The 17,983-nt window shown below is 31.2% G+C and overlaps 2 protein-coding genes across 2 annotated transcripts; one reads left to right on the forward strand and one right to left on the reverse strand.

Annotated features, from left to right (window-relative positions):
• Nucleotides 1-5,202: 5,202 nt before the first annotated feature.
• On the reverse strand, nt 5,203-10,165 carry LOC118028598 (uncharacterized). Its single transcript, XM_035032243.2, has 5 exons — nt 9,785-10,165; nt 8,292-8,369; nt 8,118-8,202; nt 6,617-6,705; nt 5,203-5,521 (listed from the first exon to the last, which is right to left on the reverse strand). The coding sequence occupies exons 1-5, from the start codon at nt 10,121-10,123 to the stop codon at nt 5,378-5,380; spliced, it is 735 nt and encodes a 244-aa protein (XP_034888134.1). The 5' UTR covers nt 10,124-10,165; the 3' UTR covers nt 5,203-5,377.
• A 4,067-nt stretch (nt 10,166-14,232) lies between these two features.
• LOC118028596 (L-lactate dehydrogenase B) lies at nt 14,233-16,079 on the forward strand. The gene is made up of 2 exons (XM_035032242.2): nt 14,233-14,922; nt 15,319-16,079. Exons 1-2 carry the CDS (start codon nt 14,314-14,316, stop codon nt 15,760-15,762), a joined length of 1,053 nt encoding a protein of 350 aa, XP_034888133.1. The 5' UTR covers nt 14,233-14,313; the 3' UTR covers nt 15,763-16,079.
• The last annotated feature ends 1,904 nt before the right edge of the window (nt 16,080-17,983 follow it).

Below are 17,983 nucleotides of genomic sequence, written 5' to 3' on the forward strand. Positions count from 1 at the left end.
CAGGAGGCCTTTGAATCTCATGATTTCAATTTCAGCTTTTATTTTGAAAATAAAGAGTATTAATCCAACTGAAATGTGAAAATGAGGTCAAGTCGTTGACTCTAGAAGACGGTGAATATATTGAGGCCTTAGTGATAGTCCTGTGCGGGGTCATTCTGGAGGGATGGCCATTTGGTAGTTTATTTACTGTCAGTTAGAAAACTCTAGGGTATCATTGTAGTGCCATAGCATCAAGGATGTTGCTATTGCACATTTTTGCGGATGTAACAACGCAGGTCGTGAGGAGTTTTTGCCCTCTTCAAAATTAGTAGACTTCGCAACCCGGAACCACCGCTAAATGAATGCATCTCTAAAAGGATTAATTGAAAAGTAAAATCCACGGTTGCCAGGATCAAACCCGGGTCGCTAGCGTGATAGGCCCGGGTTGCTATTCACTATATTACAATGACCTTTGTGGCCTGAAAATTAACTGGTCTTGCGCTAAACTAGAGGATTTAAAGCTTCTTTGGGATTTTGTTAGCGTCAACGGTTTTAAAATGTTTTTTACTTAGAAATATATTAAAATAATTTTTTTTAAATTATTTTTGACATCAAATTAAAATGATCTGAGTGTATATATATATATTAAACAAAAAAAAAAGATTTAAAAATTTTTAGAAACGCGGTCTGCACCGAATTTCCAAACACATTCTTAGTCAAAACCAGCCATGGACTTATAAGGAATTAATCTAATAATTAAATAATTTAATCTAAAATTTAAATTATTTTGTGAAGTTCTATAAAATAGTCTTGTTATATCCATTCACATGATAGTTCATAGTGTTTTGAAATTAAAAACTACATTCTAACCAAATTCACAATTTAATTATGGTTAGAAGAGACATGGATTCTAACCAAATTGGTAAATTTTTTTGTTTCTATTTTTTTTCCTCAAATAAGTAACTTTAAGTTAATAGATATAAATTTTGATCTAATTATTGGATTTGATTATAATTTTCTTAGGAGATTTTAGAGACCCCTACGTGGTTCAATTTTTGTAGCCATCTTAGGTTGGTAAGGCTCTCAAATTATCTCCAAAAGGCACCATCCATGCCTTGTTTTTCTAATTAATTTAGAATTCTTTTTACTATTTAGTTTATAACTCCTCCATTATTTTTTTTAATTTTGATTAGGACATTTTTCTAGTATAGAAACAATCTAAAAGAGCTTTCATATTAGAGAAAATATTGAGTAATAAAAAATTGAATTATGGTTCTTGTGGTTGAGTCCCTTTTCAACAAAATTATGTCTTTCTTTGTGCTTGCTATCTTTTTCGTCTTGTTTTTGTCTTTGTCGATTGGTATTAGAACCCAATAATTTCTAGTGGTTATTATTTTATGTTGGAATAACCATGAATGGAAGCATGTTTCACTTGTAAAGAGATGTTCAAGAACTAATGATAGAAAACATGCAAAAACAGACTATAAAATTGACTCGATAATTAGTACAGATAACAACCCTAGTGGATTGTGAGGAGAGTGATCATGAATCCATGGACAACTTTGAAACCTTGCTTAGAGGCGAGAACAACAGAGTTAGCATTTGGCATGGATAAGTATCTTTGAGATTTATGATTTTGGATAATACTCTTTGAGTTCATAGGAACTTTGTAGGTAGAGAAGTTTTTATTTTTTGGTTTAATGAAGTAGAATAGGGAGTGACCTTTGGTGATCCTGTTTATAATAAGATAGATGTGAATTGATATTCTTCATCAATTTATAATGTTTATTTTGATGATAATGGTACCATAAAAATTGACAATAATAAAGAGCGACAATGTCATTAATAATGTCCAAATTGATAAGTTAAATGATAAATCGAAAGAGAACATGGCAGGTGCTTAACAATTTTTTTTTATTGTTATTGTTGATTTTTTTAATTATAAATTTACTTTCATCACATCAATAGACTTATTAGAGAGTTATATGGATACAACAAGTGTTAATGAATGACTAATTAAAGTTGATATATAGAATTGTTATATACCTTAAATGAAAATAACAGAGTTTAATAGTCTTTATCTAACATTTAGGAAATCGAGGCAAGAACAATTTAAACTTGAGGAAGAGATGTTTCCAACACGGGGAGATTGATACATGAGATTTTGGTCAAATACTCAATTTTATGATAATAGATATAAATTCTGATATAACTGTTTGATTAAGCTAAAATTTTAAAAGAGGATTCTAGATGCCATTTTTTTTTATATAAGATATGGTTTTTATAGTCATCTAAGATCAGTAAGGTCCAAAATTAGGCCTAAAAGTTATTATTTGGATTTGCCATATTTATTTATTTGGTTTTCTTTGTATTTAGTTTATAACTCTTTTATTATTACTCTAGTCTTGTTTAGGTCTTGTTTTACTAATAAATTAAGAAACCTTGAAGAGATTTAATATTTAATATTGGTTAGATAAATTATTGAGTAATAAAAATTTGAATAAGGGTTCTTTTGGTTGAAATCATTTTTCAATAGAGTTTTGTCTTTATTTCTGTTTGCTATTTTTCATGTAATGTTTTTGTTTGAGATAATTTTCTAGCAAACAATCATTTCAATTTAAAATTTTAAGTTTTTGGATGAAGTTTCAAGAATAATTTTTATATTATTTTCTAACATATATTTGTAAATAAATTTTTTTGGACATAAAACTTATCCACCACTATTTTATGTTTAATTTTTAATTTAAAAGGAAAAAGTATAATAAAATTTAACTCATCGTACCCTAATAAAAATTCAAAAAATAACTTTATATTATTTTTTAATATCATAACTTTAACAATAGAGAATCATGTGTCTTTTCCTTTGAACCGAATATAGTAGCAGCATTCTGTCTTTTTTTTTTTTTTTTTTTTTCTTCTCTTTTCTTTTTCGCGGAACCGTTGCTAGTATTGGCAGCGTTAAGCATCTTCCGTGACAACGCATAAAACCCCACAAAACAAAGTTAAGAGATGCTAAAACCTTGCTCGAAGAAAATAATTTTACTTATAAAGAAATATATTTAATTAAAGATAACTTTTTATTTAAATTAAAATTTTATTAAAAAACCTAGTTAAAATTTTGATTTAATCAAAAGTTAAAACTTTTTACTTTTAACTTATAAATTCTAACTTAATACTAAATTGTTTTTTCAAAAAAATTGCTTTAGGTCATTCTTATCGAACACACTTCTCACTTAAAGTTATTTTGATTTTTTTTAATCATAAATTATTAATTAGAAACAACTTTTAAATTATAAATCAAATTTAAATATCATTTTTCATAAACCATAGTACACATTCTAAGTAACATTTTTTTTAAAATTCACCAACCATTTTGCAAATGGTCCAAACAAAATAAAATGAAGCAAAAGAATATTATTATATGTATACATGCCTAGCTCAAATTGCTAAACGCAAGAAACAAAATTGGCCTTTAACGTCTCTTGTTAACAATTCAAGCATTTGCGTACAAAACATGGTTACATGTTGAGCATAGATAGGCTTATGGAGATTGAAACCCTCATCAAATTGCTATATACTTGAAGATTCATGCAAGCTTAAAATCATGGGCAATCTCGAAGCGTAACCATTCAGAGTTTCTTCTACAGAATTTGTTGCATTATAGTACCATCTGTACATAAAATGAGAGAGGGAGAGGGAGAGGGAGAGGGAGAGAGATTCTAACCAAGTGATGATTTGAACTCAAAATTTAGATTTAACTGCGACCTTCAATATTTCTATTTATTTTTCAAAAGGGACAGGAAAGTGGACGAGGAACTTGCAATATTTCACAAGGAACTGTTCCATTGATGCATCCCCGTCACTGACATTCTTTTCCCTCCACTCCTGTCTTTACGTTTTTTTGTAAGAAATATGAAGCATATGTACGTCTTTCTTGAGATCGTGTTCTGCTTCGTGCATCGGTGCAGAGAACCTTCATATATATTATAGGCTAAACGAAATGATGTTATATAAAATAAAATCGAAACGAAAATGAGACTAATTAATGAAGGATGGATCGTATATTAAGATCATGCAATGTTTGGCCTAACTATAAGAAATTATGATAATATTGTTTGATCATTATAAACAAACTCATAACCAATCTCGTGAATAATGGCAAAATAATTATGCACAATAAATTGAGGATAAAATTAGACTTTGATTGGTCACCTCTTTCACAAGATAGATTAAATTCTCCATGCATGGAAATAAGGTCAACAAAGAAAATAATAATATAAATAAATAAAATAAAAAATAAAAACCGCTTGTCTCAGTGCTAAACAATTAATTATATAGTATCAGAAGAAAAAAACTACTTTTTTGTTGCTATCATTGCTTTTATTGTTGCTAATGATAATATATAATTGTATACCTGCAGCAGGAAATAAGGTTATGATCTTATCTTCACAAGCTGAATGGCAACAGGCTCCTAAAATAATAAAGGTGAGTAAGATACTCTCTATGATCAATTTAATTAAGTATTCAGGATGGTTTTACTGTTTATGTTTGTTAGGCAGTAATGTTTTTGGTGTGGAACTGGCCATTACTCATGGCCCATAACTCCTCGCCATGTCCTTCATCGGGATGGCAAAGTAGATTAATTGGTTTTCTCATGCGTAAAAATCCATGAGATCATGAATAGCCTAAAGTACGAATTTGCTTAATTACATGTCGAAACTGATTAATACATTTGATATGAATATGAATCTATAATAAAAATGTTAAGGATATTCGATTAAATGGATGTATATTTGGTTGGTGTTTGGGCAGGGACTGAAGGGGCAAGGACGTTCTATGCTAGGAAATGATACGGAGGAAGCCATGCAGTCAGAGGAAAATGACTTCGGAGGAACCATACAGGAAAAATAGAAACTTCAGCTAACCTCCGCGAGATACCGATACGAGTCATGCCTCTGAAACCGCTACTTCAGGCTCCATGAGTACTATATATTAAGGACCTGCAGTCTTGCTCTTGTTAGGATTGGTGTTCTACAAATTGGAAGATGACAAAATACCTTATGGGTGAGATTTTCAGTATTTCTCCAAAAAGATGCTCCTCTATCTGAAAACAATGCGCTCCATTTAACAAATTTTTCATATGGATAAACATGTATATATAAATAACATATATACAAGTTCTAAACAATATATGGGATCAACCTGAGATCAAAACATCCAATGAAAACCTGTAACCAAATGCTTGCATATTGAATATTAATTTAATATCTCCCAATTGAATTTCATTCCAATTCCAATAGTCAATGAAACTGTGCATAGTAAAGTTTCTACTTCAAACATTACTATCGTGTCAGTTCCTGCTTCATCTTCGTCCAAGAATAATTTCATTTTGTTTTAATCATGTGCCACTGCAGCTGACAATGAATGGTTTAGCAAAATCAATAAATTCAGAAGTCCTTATCCCCAGCTTCAAATCAATCTCTCCTCCACCCAACCAGAAGAAATCGGGATTGAGTCTTAGAATTGCTTCGTCCAAAATCACCTGCGATCAAAACATCGTTCCCCAAATCCAATTATTGATAATACAAGATAATCATAATCCTCTATCTAAATATATTTATATATCCACATGCTTGTCCGTGTTTGGCTTTCAGAATCTCCTTTCTGCCAATTTCAAACAATTTTGGTAAGCTTCAACCTCCACCATAACATTCTATGGTGTTCCCTACATGAATACATGTGCAAAAATTACAGAGACACGCATACATGTCAACAGCCATTCGCTGCAGAAATTTCCGGCTAGCTCAGGCCTATCTATGTGAACAACTCAACTTTCAGTGTCAACCCAATTTTATTCTAGTGTCAGAGAGGCAGAAAATCATTGATCTTGACCATCATTTGACTGAACCACTATAGCATATCTGAATTTAGTAGGCATGTTATTTGGAACCATGGACCACTTGAATACTCAACATCTGGCCCAGCAATTGAGCAGTTGAGGACTTGATTCATGAAAAGTAGTTCCACGTTGCCATTATTTTTAAAATAGTGAATCAAGAATACTATTTTTTTCTCTAGTATTCTCTGTTTTTTTTCTTGGGCCAATTTATCACACTCTGTATACAAAACAGCCACACCATCCATAAAAAAGACAAGGATAAGTATCTACCCAGGCAATTAACCCTCTGGACAAAAAGACAAAGTGTTCTGCTGCATCATGCAAGACAGAACACTGATGTATGTACTGTCTGGAAAACATGAGTCAAGAACACATGCACTGCAAATAGATCCCAGGTATGTTTTAAACTATGATGAAGTTAAAAGGCAATTGAGTTGAAAAAAAATCGGATGAAATCAAATAAGACATGATAAGGATCAATCCTAACTTTTTTATTCTGTAAATTACATTACACTTTACAGCTTAGCGATTGATCTTCCTTTCCAAGTTTACCAATATGTTTGTAAGCAAAGATGAAGTTTGAAGTAGAAATTCCAATAAGAGATTGGTTGTAAGCAAAGAAATATAAAATTAGAATGACTTGAAATGGAATACTTAACTGAAGGGCTAAATATAGCAACTAATAAGTTCATTCCTACTTCCTAGACAATGTTGAGAACTAATAGTGAGAATATTCACCGGAATGTTGGTTTTCATGCCAATACATGTCACTGCATTGTGCCCGTATCCTGTCAGCTCCATTGATGTCTCCTCAGGGGCAAGCCTCACTGCAAAGTTAAAAGATGTAACAATATTTCATTGCCTCCTCACTAAATAATCACATTAAGATCAAAGAGACTAAGCTTTTTATTATATGTTGCAATTTGCAGCCAAACTTGAAATCTCTTTTGGTGCAAAATCATGCATAATAGTCAAGATTATAGATTCCCAGATGATTTTACAAAGTCCAGACATGCAGATTTTGCTAGTAGAAAATAAACAAGCAAACAAACAAATGATCATTAAAAGATGACGCAACATCCTGCACTAAAACTCCTTTACCAACACACAAATTACTTGGTAACCATGAGTGTATGCACATGATCACTTCAGCTATAACTTTCCTATATGAATGCACAAGCAGACAAGGTGTCAACACATCCAGGATGTCATGGTCATTCCTAAAACAGACCATTCCTACTACAGATCATGTGAACATGTTCAATTTTAATAGAAAATAGGTGGGAGGTTTCTATCTATGTGTGTATACAAGGAAACAGTATTCTCATCAATTAATGTATGATTGTTGTCCATGAGCCATTTTATGAGAGAGAGAGAGAGAGAGAGAAAGAATTCAAATTATTCAACTGATATTTCCACAATCATGATATTAAAAGAAAATCGGAAGGCATGTGAAGATTTTAAGCAAGTAGATTAGACATCAGCAACTTATGACGATGCAGCTGAAAGAAAGGCATGTGAACCAACAGGATTAAAGACAATGAAATATTCTGCCATCATGATACCTAAGTGCAGAGAAGCATCAGGCTAGCAAGTGTATCATCTTGGGATTCCATTCCACAGATAAATGGAAGGCCTTTTTTTTTTTTTATTAACCATTGGAAACTAATCTTTATGTTTTTTATCATATCATGCAAGGTAAAAAAAACTACAAGAATGAGCCATTTATGCAACAGAAGGAAAGGTAATAGAAACAGTGAAACATGACAAAGGACACATTATTTTTTCAAATTGAGTGGAAAGTTTGATATACTGAATCAACGTAAGAGACTGCATAGAGTGGGCAGTTTCCAAAGCTATAACTATAATCTATTTTACTTTCTTTAGATTAAACTGAATGACCTATCTGGTCACCAGGGCCAAATATGATATCCACCCACCTCTATTGCATGATCAGATAGTTGTTTAATTAAATTGTAATTGTTACCAGCCTCTTGTGCTTGCACAAATCAAATAATCATTGAATGCATTGTATCATAACTTTTATGGACTGCTGGCTTTATTTGATCTTATGCTCAGTTTTTAGAGAGACATGAAATAATACCCAACTGTGTTCAGAATGACATGTTAGTCTGTAATTTGTATGCATGACTGATCAATAAACCATTTTTACCATTTGATTTATGAATTTTAAGATGTTATATCAACCTTTATGATCAACAAGTGGATAACAACTTACAGTTGAATTTCTTTTTAGCTATCTTGCCATCGTTGAGAGCATACAGATAGTTTTTAACAGTTTCAGCATTGAATCGAGCAGTGTACTGCAGTAAAGGAGGTGTTGTCTTGTAAGATAGTTCGTGAATCATATGAAATGGTAAGCTGTAATGTGGATTATGGGAAAGCAAGATACCTGAACAACAACTATGTAATACTTCGAATTATTGAAGTCACTGCAGTCAGTGATATTGGATGGGGCCTGGGTATTTACCTGAGAAAATAATGAACTTCAGTCCAACATTCAGAAAATGTAAGGAGAATTTACATGAACTAATACTAATACTGCAAGAAAAGAAGACAGTCCAATATTAAGTTTTAATAATATCTTGTCAGTTGTCATGGCCAAAACAAAGCAATAAAAATAAACGATTATTGATTGCCATGAAATCCTGTTGTATCCAAATCATATCACAAGTAATCAGATTACTGCTGTGATGGTTAATACATGCTTTCAAACAGAGCACCTATTTTACAACATATTCCAACCTGTCTCAAGCAAAAACTAGTACAAAAATTTTATCACGAAAGACTATGCAATGTGTGGTCTTATCAAACTAAAACTCTACTGATAATTCAAAAAAGAAATAGCGTGGAATAAAACCAAAGGTTAGGCAATTTGAGTCAACATAAGAAAAGGTATAATTTCATTTATCATTTTATAATAGAAATTTATGTCCTAAATTAAAAATTAGAATGAAAAAAAAATCTACTTTCTTTAAGTTCTCGAACTAATCAAATATTAAATCGAACTCTTTTCACTTTAGAATAAGAATTCTCTTGTTTACTGAATTTGAAAAGGAGTGCTTTTTTAAAATAATAATAATAAAGAAAAGACACAGAGGTACATTTTTTTAGGGTATTTTATCATTTCTAGGATAGGGATTCGTATTCCCCCCCATCGACGTGCTGTTGCTTGGTTTTCAAATCCAAAAAGAAATTTAATTATACTCTGTAGAAATGGGCATGCAAGGACAAACTTTAATTACCAGTAAGCATTGTATGTCAAACAAATTGTTCATTTTTATGCCAAAAACTCAAATTTGGGCCCTTAACCGCTGCCCTCTTGGAACCTAATATACCATATAGCCACACATACAACCATATCTAATAAAAATGTCCCCATTGAATCTTCTGTGAAAATCTCAACACACATTCTCTCCTTTGGCAAGGCTTGTTTTTCTTGTGTCCAAGCCACAAGAACAATCCTTGAGAATGCAAAATAGGTGCTCACTCATTCAGTTCCTTGTCTGTAATCATAAAAGAATATAGAACAACTAATAAATGTTATCATTTCTAACGCCAAGATCCATACATTCACTTAACACGATAATTATGCAATCTGTAGATTACAGCCAACAAATGTGATAAAGTTAATCAAGCAATATACGCGGTGTGATTATATGCATTTAGGCAAGGTCTTCTTCATTCTATCCTTAATAATCATAACAAAGCAAATGAACAAAATGCTTTCTTTTTTGTTGCTCTCCGTCCTCATAAATTCCATTAATGTAGCGATACTTTTACCCCTTTTATTCAACCTTCCTCTAACTAGCACATATATATCCAATTTAATTCAAAGCCTCAAAAACCTAACTACAGCTCAATAAATGAATAATAATAATGTACCAAGACGATGCTTTTACAGAGGTGATCAATAGAGGCGGCACCGAGGACGTCGCGTCGGGACTCAAGAGGCCAATCGTAGTAATCGGAGGAGACTTTTTTGAAGGCGAAGTCCTTCACGCCGTTTGATCGGAGAATGGTGGAGAGGCGAGCCTCGGTGGTATCGCCGCCGTCGCAGGCGGGGAGGTTGTCTTTGTTGTTGTTGCTTTGGGTAGAAAGAGAGAGCTCGAGTTTAGATATTCGATTAAGGATTTGGGTTTGAAGTCGCTCCAGCTCTGCTAGCTGTGGTTCCATTAGCGGCGCCTCCTGTATTTTCAGTTGGAAGTTGGAGTAGTTTATCATCTTCACAAGATTACTAATTAAAAAAAAAAAAAACAGGTCCTGGCCGTTCATGTTTCACAAAACCAATGATAAATGACGCATTAATGCATTTTAAAAGTTGTTCACCCTTTTTCAAAATTTTCACTGTTTTTCAAGTGAAGAAAAAAGATATATATATATATATATCATTTACATGTATTATATTTTTATTTTATATTGACTAATAAAAAAATAATTGAATAGTGAATATCCAAAATCTAATAAGTTGTGTATAGATATTTAAAACTCTAACTCCATGTATGATGTATGATGAATAGGGTTTTTTTTTTTTCTTTGATAAATATATGGGTATGGATACATATCTTTTATAGATTCAAGTCAAAATTGTTATAATATGGTTTTTTTAATCTAAACTTGCTTTTAGGATAGTGATGAGATGTTATCTAAAAAATAAATATTCTAATAAAAAAATCTAGAAAAAAAAAACTTGTTAATAAGATAAAATGATTTTAATTAGAGAAACTTTTTTTAACCTGATTTGAAATCATCTAATTTTTTTAATAATTTTTCTATTTTTTATTTTTATTAAATAAATGGCATAGAACAAACAATTTAATTTTTTTATGATAAAAAATCTTAATAAAAGAAAGGGATTATGCTAGCAAATTATTTTGTTTCAATAAAATTAAATTATTAATGTTCTTGAAAAACTATTGATATATAATTAAATAAATAAAAAAAGCTCTTCATAACACGGATCAATCTCTTAATCTACATTTATTTTTTTAACCTTTTGATTTACTCTTTGGTTATAATTATCATTTCTTTTTAATATTTATTGTTGCATATAATTATATACTTATTTTAACACATATATGCATCAAATGTTCATAATTAATATTTTTCTTAATGTTAAGAAAATGTAAACAGTGTTTGTATGTTCTTTGTTTTGGCATTAAAAATTAATTTTTAATTCGACCTGCTTGAGTGAATTGGTTAGTAAAGTAAACTAATTGATGTAGATCTTTTATTGCAGACCTCACTATCCCTTTATACTCGAAGCTACCATGGAATGCTTGTAAGGGAAAAATGTTTTTTTCTTACCATTCCTGAGGAAATAAAAAACAAATAAATTCTGATTCCCAAAGTTTTTATTTTATATATTTAATCCCTTTATTTTTATATTTTTATGTTTCAATTTTTATATTTTATTTTTATCATGTTTCAGTTATTAAATTATGAGAAATAAAAGAGAAAATCTTTATAAAATAATTCATTTTGAAAAAAGAAGTTTAATGAAGGTTGTTTTTTCTTTAACTATGTTCATAAAAATTAGATCACATATTGTAATTTTTTTTTCAATTTTATTTTTAAATTCTAGAATGATTAAAGGTTTTTAGGGGTTATAAATGAGGTTATTGAGGTTTTTTAAATTTTAAATTAGATTTTGAAAGTACAAAAACTCAGAAACTGGTTTTTTAATCGCCTTCTATCTATATTTTGTTGATTTTCAACTTTTATTTTAAATATCTTAAAGTAACAATTTTTTCTTCTTGTGTATTTAATTTTTAACTATATCGTGAGAGATCGTCAATAAAGGTAAAGTACATTTCTCCACTCATGAAGGAGCGGTCAATGTTCCACAAAAACGTGTATATTACTTCTAGCAATTCTTGACTTGGCGTGGCACCTTTTTTTGCAACTCAAGTTTGCTTTTCTGTGATGAAGTATACACGTGTGTCAAAATCTGTGAAGTCAAGATCTAATAACACACCCTAGCCTAGTCTTTTTAGCCTTTCTTCGGAAATGAGGCCTACCATTTATGCCACATCATAAAAAAAATATTTAATTTTTTTTAAAAATATTTTAAAAATACAAAAATATATCGTGTGTTGCAAGCATTATTAAAAGTGTAAGGAAGGATACGGAGAAAAGAAAACGTCAAGGTTCAACCTGTACAACCCATCGCATAAAATCAACGGAAATATCATTTTTGTCTAGCTCAACAATTTGTCTAGAATGGGAAGCAATTTCAACAAATTGGAAAGATTTGTTGCTTCTCTAGAACACAAGAGCTCCTGACTTTCTTGTTTCCTTGGCGTTGGGAGAAGAATTGAAGCTAGACGTGTAATTTGACTCTTTCCAAGCTCGAGGTTTCTAGCATGGAATCCGAGAGAAGTTTCTTGTGAAAAGGGCAAAAAGTGAGAGTTTCCACCTAGAATTTTGTAGGCGGTAATCGTCGTTACTGCTGCTGCACACAGACTTGGCTTGTTCATCCATCATGATTCTAGAAACTATAGCCATGAAAGCACGCAATGCATCCATAAGAAACCGCCTGCCCATTGATTTGGCTCTGTTGCTTGCTATCCTTCCATTCCAATGTACTAAAGTAGGGTTACAGTTTACTTAATTAATAAATAATGAAAAGGTGATTTATATATAATATATATAAATTCTCCCAATAATGGCATTTCACATAGATTGCTTTATATCCACATCGCCCCTTAATTGTTTTTCAAAAAAAATAAACACGACAAATTCTTAAACATATGATATGATTCAAATATACAAGAAATGTACTAAGCATTTGCTTCAATTTTTATAAAGTGGTGTTTATTTAATTCTTCTTAAATACATACAACTCTATTTGTTTTCCTACAATCAGAGCTTGATCTTTCCGGACATCATTTGTAGACAAGATGTATACTCCCTTTCGTATAAGTTTTATGTTTTAAAAATTTGAAAGATTATGTCCGAATAAAGTTTAAAAAATGACTGATAATTATTGACAGTGTGGGATGGTTCAGATCTTTCATTGATAAGATCTGGTGGTGCGGCTGTGCTCCGTAGAGACTCATCTGTGTGTGCATGATTTAGAAAAAAAGATGTTTTATGAAAAGTTGGTCAAGAAAGTTGTATTTTTCGTCCAAAAATTATGTTTTACGTACCAATGCTCTGAAGGGTATTGTCAGTTCTATTTTCTTGTAACAAGTTTCAATTTTTATATTTAATTAATTTAAAGATAGTACTTTGTTTTGTATCTTTAATATTAATAAATTTACTGTATCTCTAGAAAAAACCCTGCTAAATTATGAATAAAGAAATGCATCATGTTTGTGAAATCCATTTATTTATTTGGATATAACTAAATAGTACTTTATCATATTATGTCAAGTTCTCGTCGAGAAAAGACATATCCTAAGAATATTATGAAGAATGTTATAAAAAAAAAACATCATCTATTAATAACTTACTATTCCCCCACTGAACGAAAAGGAAAATATTCAGGATGGGTAAAACAAGCTGTGATACTAAGCCTGATGTAACTTTTCTCAAATGAACTAATTATTTTTATGATTAATTTCTTATTTTATAATTTATTTTGCTTATAGTTATTTAATAAATAATAAATTCTAAAATTCTATATTTTATTTTATTTTTCAACATCAACTCTTTATTACTTGATAATCCTATTTATTGGATCTATATGCTTATTCAATCTATATAGTTATTATGATAGGAAATGAAAGATTCAAATGATATTTCATCAAATGAATATGCATCTATTTATTTTAATGTAACTAGGAACCAGAATAATTTATGAAAGAATTATTTTAATTTGATGTTTTTCAATATAGATATAAAATATAAGTGTAGACCAGGTAATCGATGAATAATCTTGGTTCGTTGGAAATATTAGTATAAGTGAAGAATCAATTATAAGATATATATATACAGTATAAGTGAAGGCCCAATGCATCACCTCAATATTTTTTTTTGAAAAATTCAGTCTAACATTTCCTAGATTTTTACTACAATAATGGTTAAAAAATTATAAATATAATTTTTTTCTTTAATTTTTTTTATATTTTAAATTGTTTTGATGTATAGATATTAAAAATAAAATTTTAAAAATAAAAAAATATTATTTTAATATATTTCAAATAAAAAATATTTCAAAAACTGAATACTATTACAATTACAAACACTATCTAACTAAAAGGAACGATATTTAAATGTTGAAATCCAACTCAACCAATTTTATACATGAAGCCTGATACAATATTTGACCGTTGAAAGTTCAAAGGAAACACCCGTCCTTTTTCTTCACCCACTTCGCCTTCAAATACCACAAAAACTTGGGAAACCCTGTCCCCGCGAACAAAACATCTAAAACACAAAACAGCTCTGCTCATCTCTCACTTTTCACCATGCAAAAGAGTGCTTCAGCTTCTTCTTTAGGTCCGGGGGGTCTGGACCTATCTGATATGTTCTTCAAACCAATCCAAAACACATCCCCACCATCACCCACCAAACGTCACACTAAAATTTCTGTTATTGGTGCTGGCAATGTAGGCATGGCAATAGCCCAAACAATCCTAACCCAAGACTTAGCTGACGAGATTGCCCTTGTAGATGCCCAACCTGAAAAGCTCCGTGGAGAAATGCTTGATCTCCAACACGCTGCAGCTTTTTTACCCCGCACCAAAATCATTGCGTCCACTGATTACACCGTCACTGTTGGATCTGATCTTTGTATTGTTAGTGCTGGGGCTCGACAGATTGCGGGGGAGTCTAGGTTGAATTTGTTGCAGAGGAATGTTGCTTTGTTTCGGGGAATTATACCTCCGCTTGCTAAGTATTCTCCCGGGACGATCTTGATGATTGTGTCGAATCCTGTTGATGTGTTGACTTATGTGGCGTGGAAGTTGTCGGGGTTTCCTTCGAATCGAGTTGTTGGATCTGGTACGAATCTGGATAGTTCCAGGTTTCGGTTCTTGATTGCTGATCACCTTGATGTCAATACCCAGGATGTGCAGGTGAGTTCACTGATCTTGCTTATAATTTTTTTTTCCATGCAAAATTATACTGATGTAGGTAGAAGTTGAAGACAACAAAATTAAAATTACTTATTATTACCAGCACGACTACGTCACATACTTTACCCCACTGCAGTTTCTTTTAGCATGTTAAGATTTGTTTTGTGCGACTTTCATAATTAGGTTTAGAGCTTTGGTGCGCGGAGGTTGGCAGATAATTCATTGAATTCTGCAAACAAACAAAATAAAATAAAATATAGAATTTTAGTTATGATTGTGCATTTTGATTAAAAAAGAATTCTCATGAGCGATCATGTGGTCACTATTGAAAAGTGAAATCTTCTGCCATTTTTGTGGTAAAGATTGTTTCTGAATCTTTTACCTTTTCTTTGGTAGGCCTCCATTATTGGCGAGCACGGGGATAGTTCTGTGGCATTATGGTCCAGCATAAGTGTTGGGGGAGTGCCCGTATTGAGCTTCTTAGAGAAGAAGCAAATTCCATATGAGAAGGAGACACTAGAGGGGATTCACAAAGCAGTTGTAGACAGTGCGTATGAAGTGATTAGTCTCAAGGGTTACACATCTTGGGCGATCGGGTACTCAGCTGCTAACTTGGCTCGGTCCATACTCAGAGACCAGAGGAAAATCCACCCTGTTTCAGTTCTTGCAAAGGGGTTTTATGGCATCGGTGATGGCGATGTGTTCTTGAGCTTACCGGCGCAGTTGGGCAGGGGAGGTGTTTTAGGGGTGACCAATGTGCATTTGACGGATGAGGAGGCTCAAAGGCTTAGGAAGTCTGCTCAGACCATCTTGAAGGTGCAAAGCCAGTTGGGACTTTGAGGATCAGTCAACATTTGTTTCCATGGTTGCTCTTTGCCGGGAGTTTCTTGGATTCTTGTTATCATTAAATAAATCTTAACTTCTGTATTACCAGTTTCCGCCTAATGGTTTGCTTTATAGAAGATCAGGCTGTGAGGACAATAATTATATCTACTCAGTTTAATGTATCTTTCAGGAAAAGCGACACCTGAAATCGTCTAGAATAACAAAACGGGTAATCCGTGAACGATAAAATAGTAATTTTATCTTTTCCGACCATTAAGGTTTATTGAATCAATTTATGATCATCTAGTCAAAGATTATGCAGCTACTAGAAGTCAAAGCCAAAATTTTCGTTTTTGTTATACACATAGTATAGCATTGTTTTGAATTGTATGTATTACTTTTAGAGCTTGTTTGGAAATGTTGTTCAACTGTGTTTTCTTAAAAAATTTTGTTTTTTTTGTTTTAAATTTTTATATATATATTTTTAGATTATTTAATGTGCTAATATAAAATTTTTTAATAATAATAAAATATTATTTTAATATATTTTTAAGCAAAATACATATAAAAAACCAATTGCTTGAAGAACTACACAATCTATAATAGACTATTTGATGCATGTGAAGAAGCATTATGATAACCTCGCTATGGGAGGTCAAGCCCTAAAGTGTGATGATATCATCACATATCTTCTCGCATATTTAGAACCCGAGTATGATTCTCTTGTTACCAAGATTTATGTTAAAGCTTAGAAGAGGTGTAACATCATCAACAAGCTCTCTTATTTGCTATTCTTTCGGCTCATGTTACTACCAAACAACAACCTTATTCTGGATACTGTGGCCGCGACCACAACTCCAACTTTCAAGGCGGGGTCCTAGCCAATTTTAATCTCGTGGTAGAGGTAATTTTCAAAATAATTTATGTTTAAGTAACAACTATAATAATCTTTGGTGTAGTTATGTGATAAACCTCATCATATCACTATCATAATCTTTAGATTTATCAACGGAATTTTTTGTTGGTATTTGCACTATCATTCCGTGGTAATTAATTTACCAATGAAATCATCGACGAAAATGCTTCATCGGTGAATCTATTGTCGGTAATTTTTTGTCTGTTGGTAAGTCTATTGGTAATAAAAAAATATTATTACCGATGGATTTACTTACTGAAAAGATGAGCAAAAAAAATTACCCGCTTCATTCCATTGGTATTTCCCTCGGCAAAATATTGTATGTAATTTCAGCGATAATTATTTAAAAATATTCAAAAAAAATCTTTTTTTACAAAACTATAAAATAATTAAATTAATATAAATCAACACTCTATAATACTCAAAATGCTTGGAAAAAAAGAAGAACAAAATCAACTCAAACAAATTTGCAACAAATAAATTCAACTAAAAAAATCATATGAAACAAATTTAAAAATCCTATAAATAAATCAACTAAAAATGATCTCATATGAAAAAAAATCCTACAACAACATTCATATAATTATTAAGAACAAAAAAATAAAAAATAAAAAATAAAAAATAAAATAAAAAACAAATATAGTGAAAAATACATGAAAAAAATAAAAAAAGAATTCTTACCTTAATATAGTTGCAAGTGAAGCTAAGAAGTGAAAAAAAATAATCGTAAAGTATACTAATTAAAAAAAAAAACTGAGAAGAAAGGAGAAAAAGACATACTTGAGCATGGAGGAAAAGAGAAGGAGTTGAGGAGAGGAGAAGAAAAATAAATGGATATTGATGTTTTTTACATATGGGGAAAGAAGAAGAAGAAGAAGAAGAAGAAGAAGAAAGGAGAAGAAAGGAGAAGGGTCTCTTTTGAAATTAGGAATTCTAGGCTTTTTATTAAGACATTTTACCGACGATTTTACTGATAGATAATTAAATATTAATATTTTTAATCATTCCGTTGGTGATTCTCTTTGTATTATTTAATTTAAAATTTTAATATAATAAAATATTTTCAGAAATTGTCAAATATCACCGATGACTTTTAAATCCGTCGGTGATTTCATCTATAATATTTAATTTATATTTTTCAAAAAATCGCCAAATAACACCGGTGACTTTTCAATATGTCGGTGATTTTTTTTGTAAAAAATAATAATTAATAGTGTAATTGGAAAGTGAACTTTTCACTTTGTCTGGAAAATACTGACAGAATTTTCCGTCGGTGATTCCCTTTGCAATTGACATAATGAACATTATTCATGGTTTATC

The sequence above is a fragment of the Populus alba genome, chromosome 3 (genome assembly GCF_005239225.2).
Source record: "Populus alba chromosome 3, ASM523922v2, whole genome shotgun sequence".
Taxonomy (NCBI): domain Eukaryota; kingdom Viridiplantae; phylum Streptophyta; class Magnoliopsida; order Malpighiales; family Salicaceae; genus Populus; species Populus alba.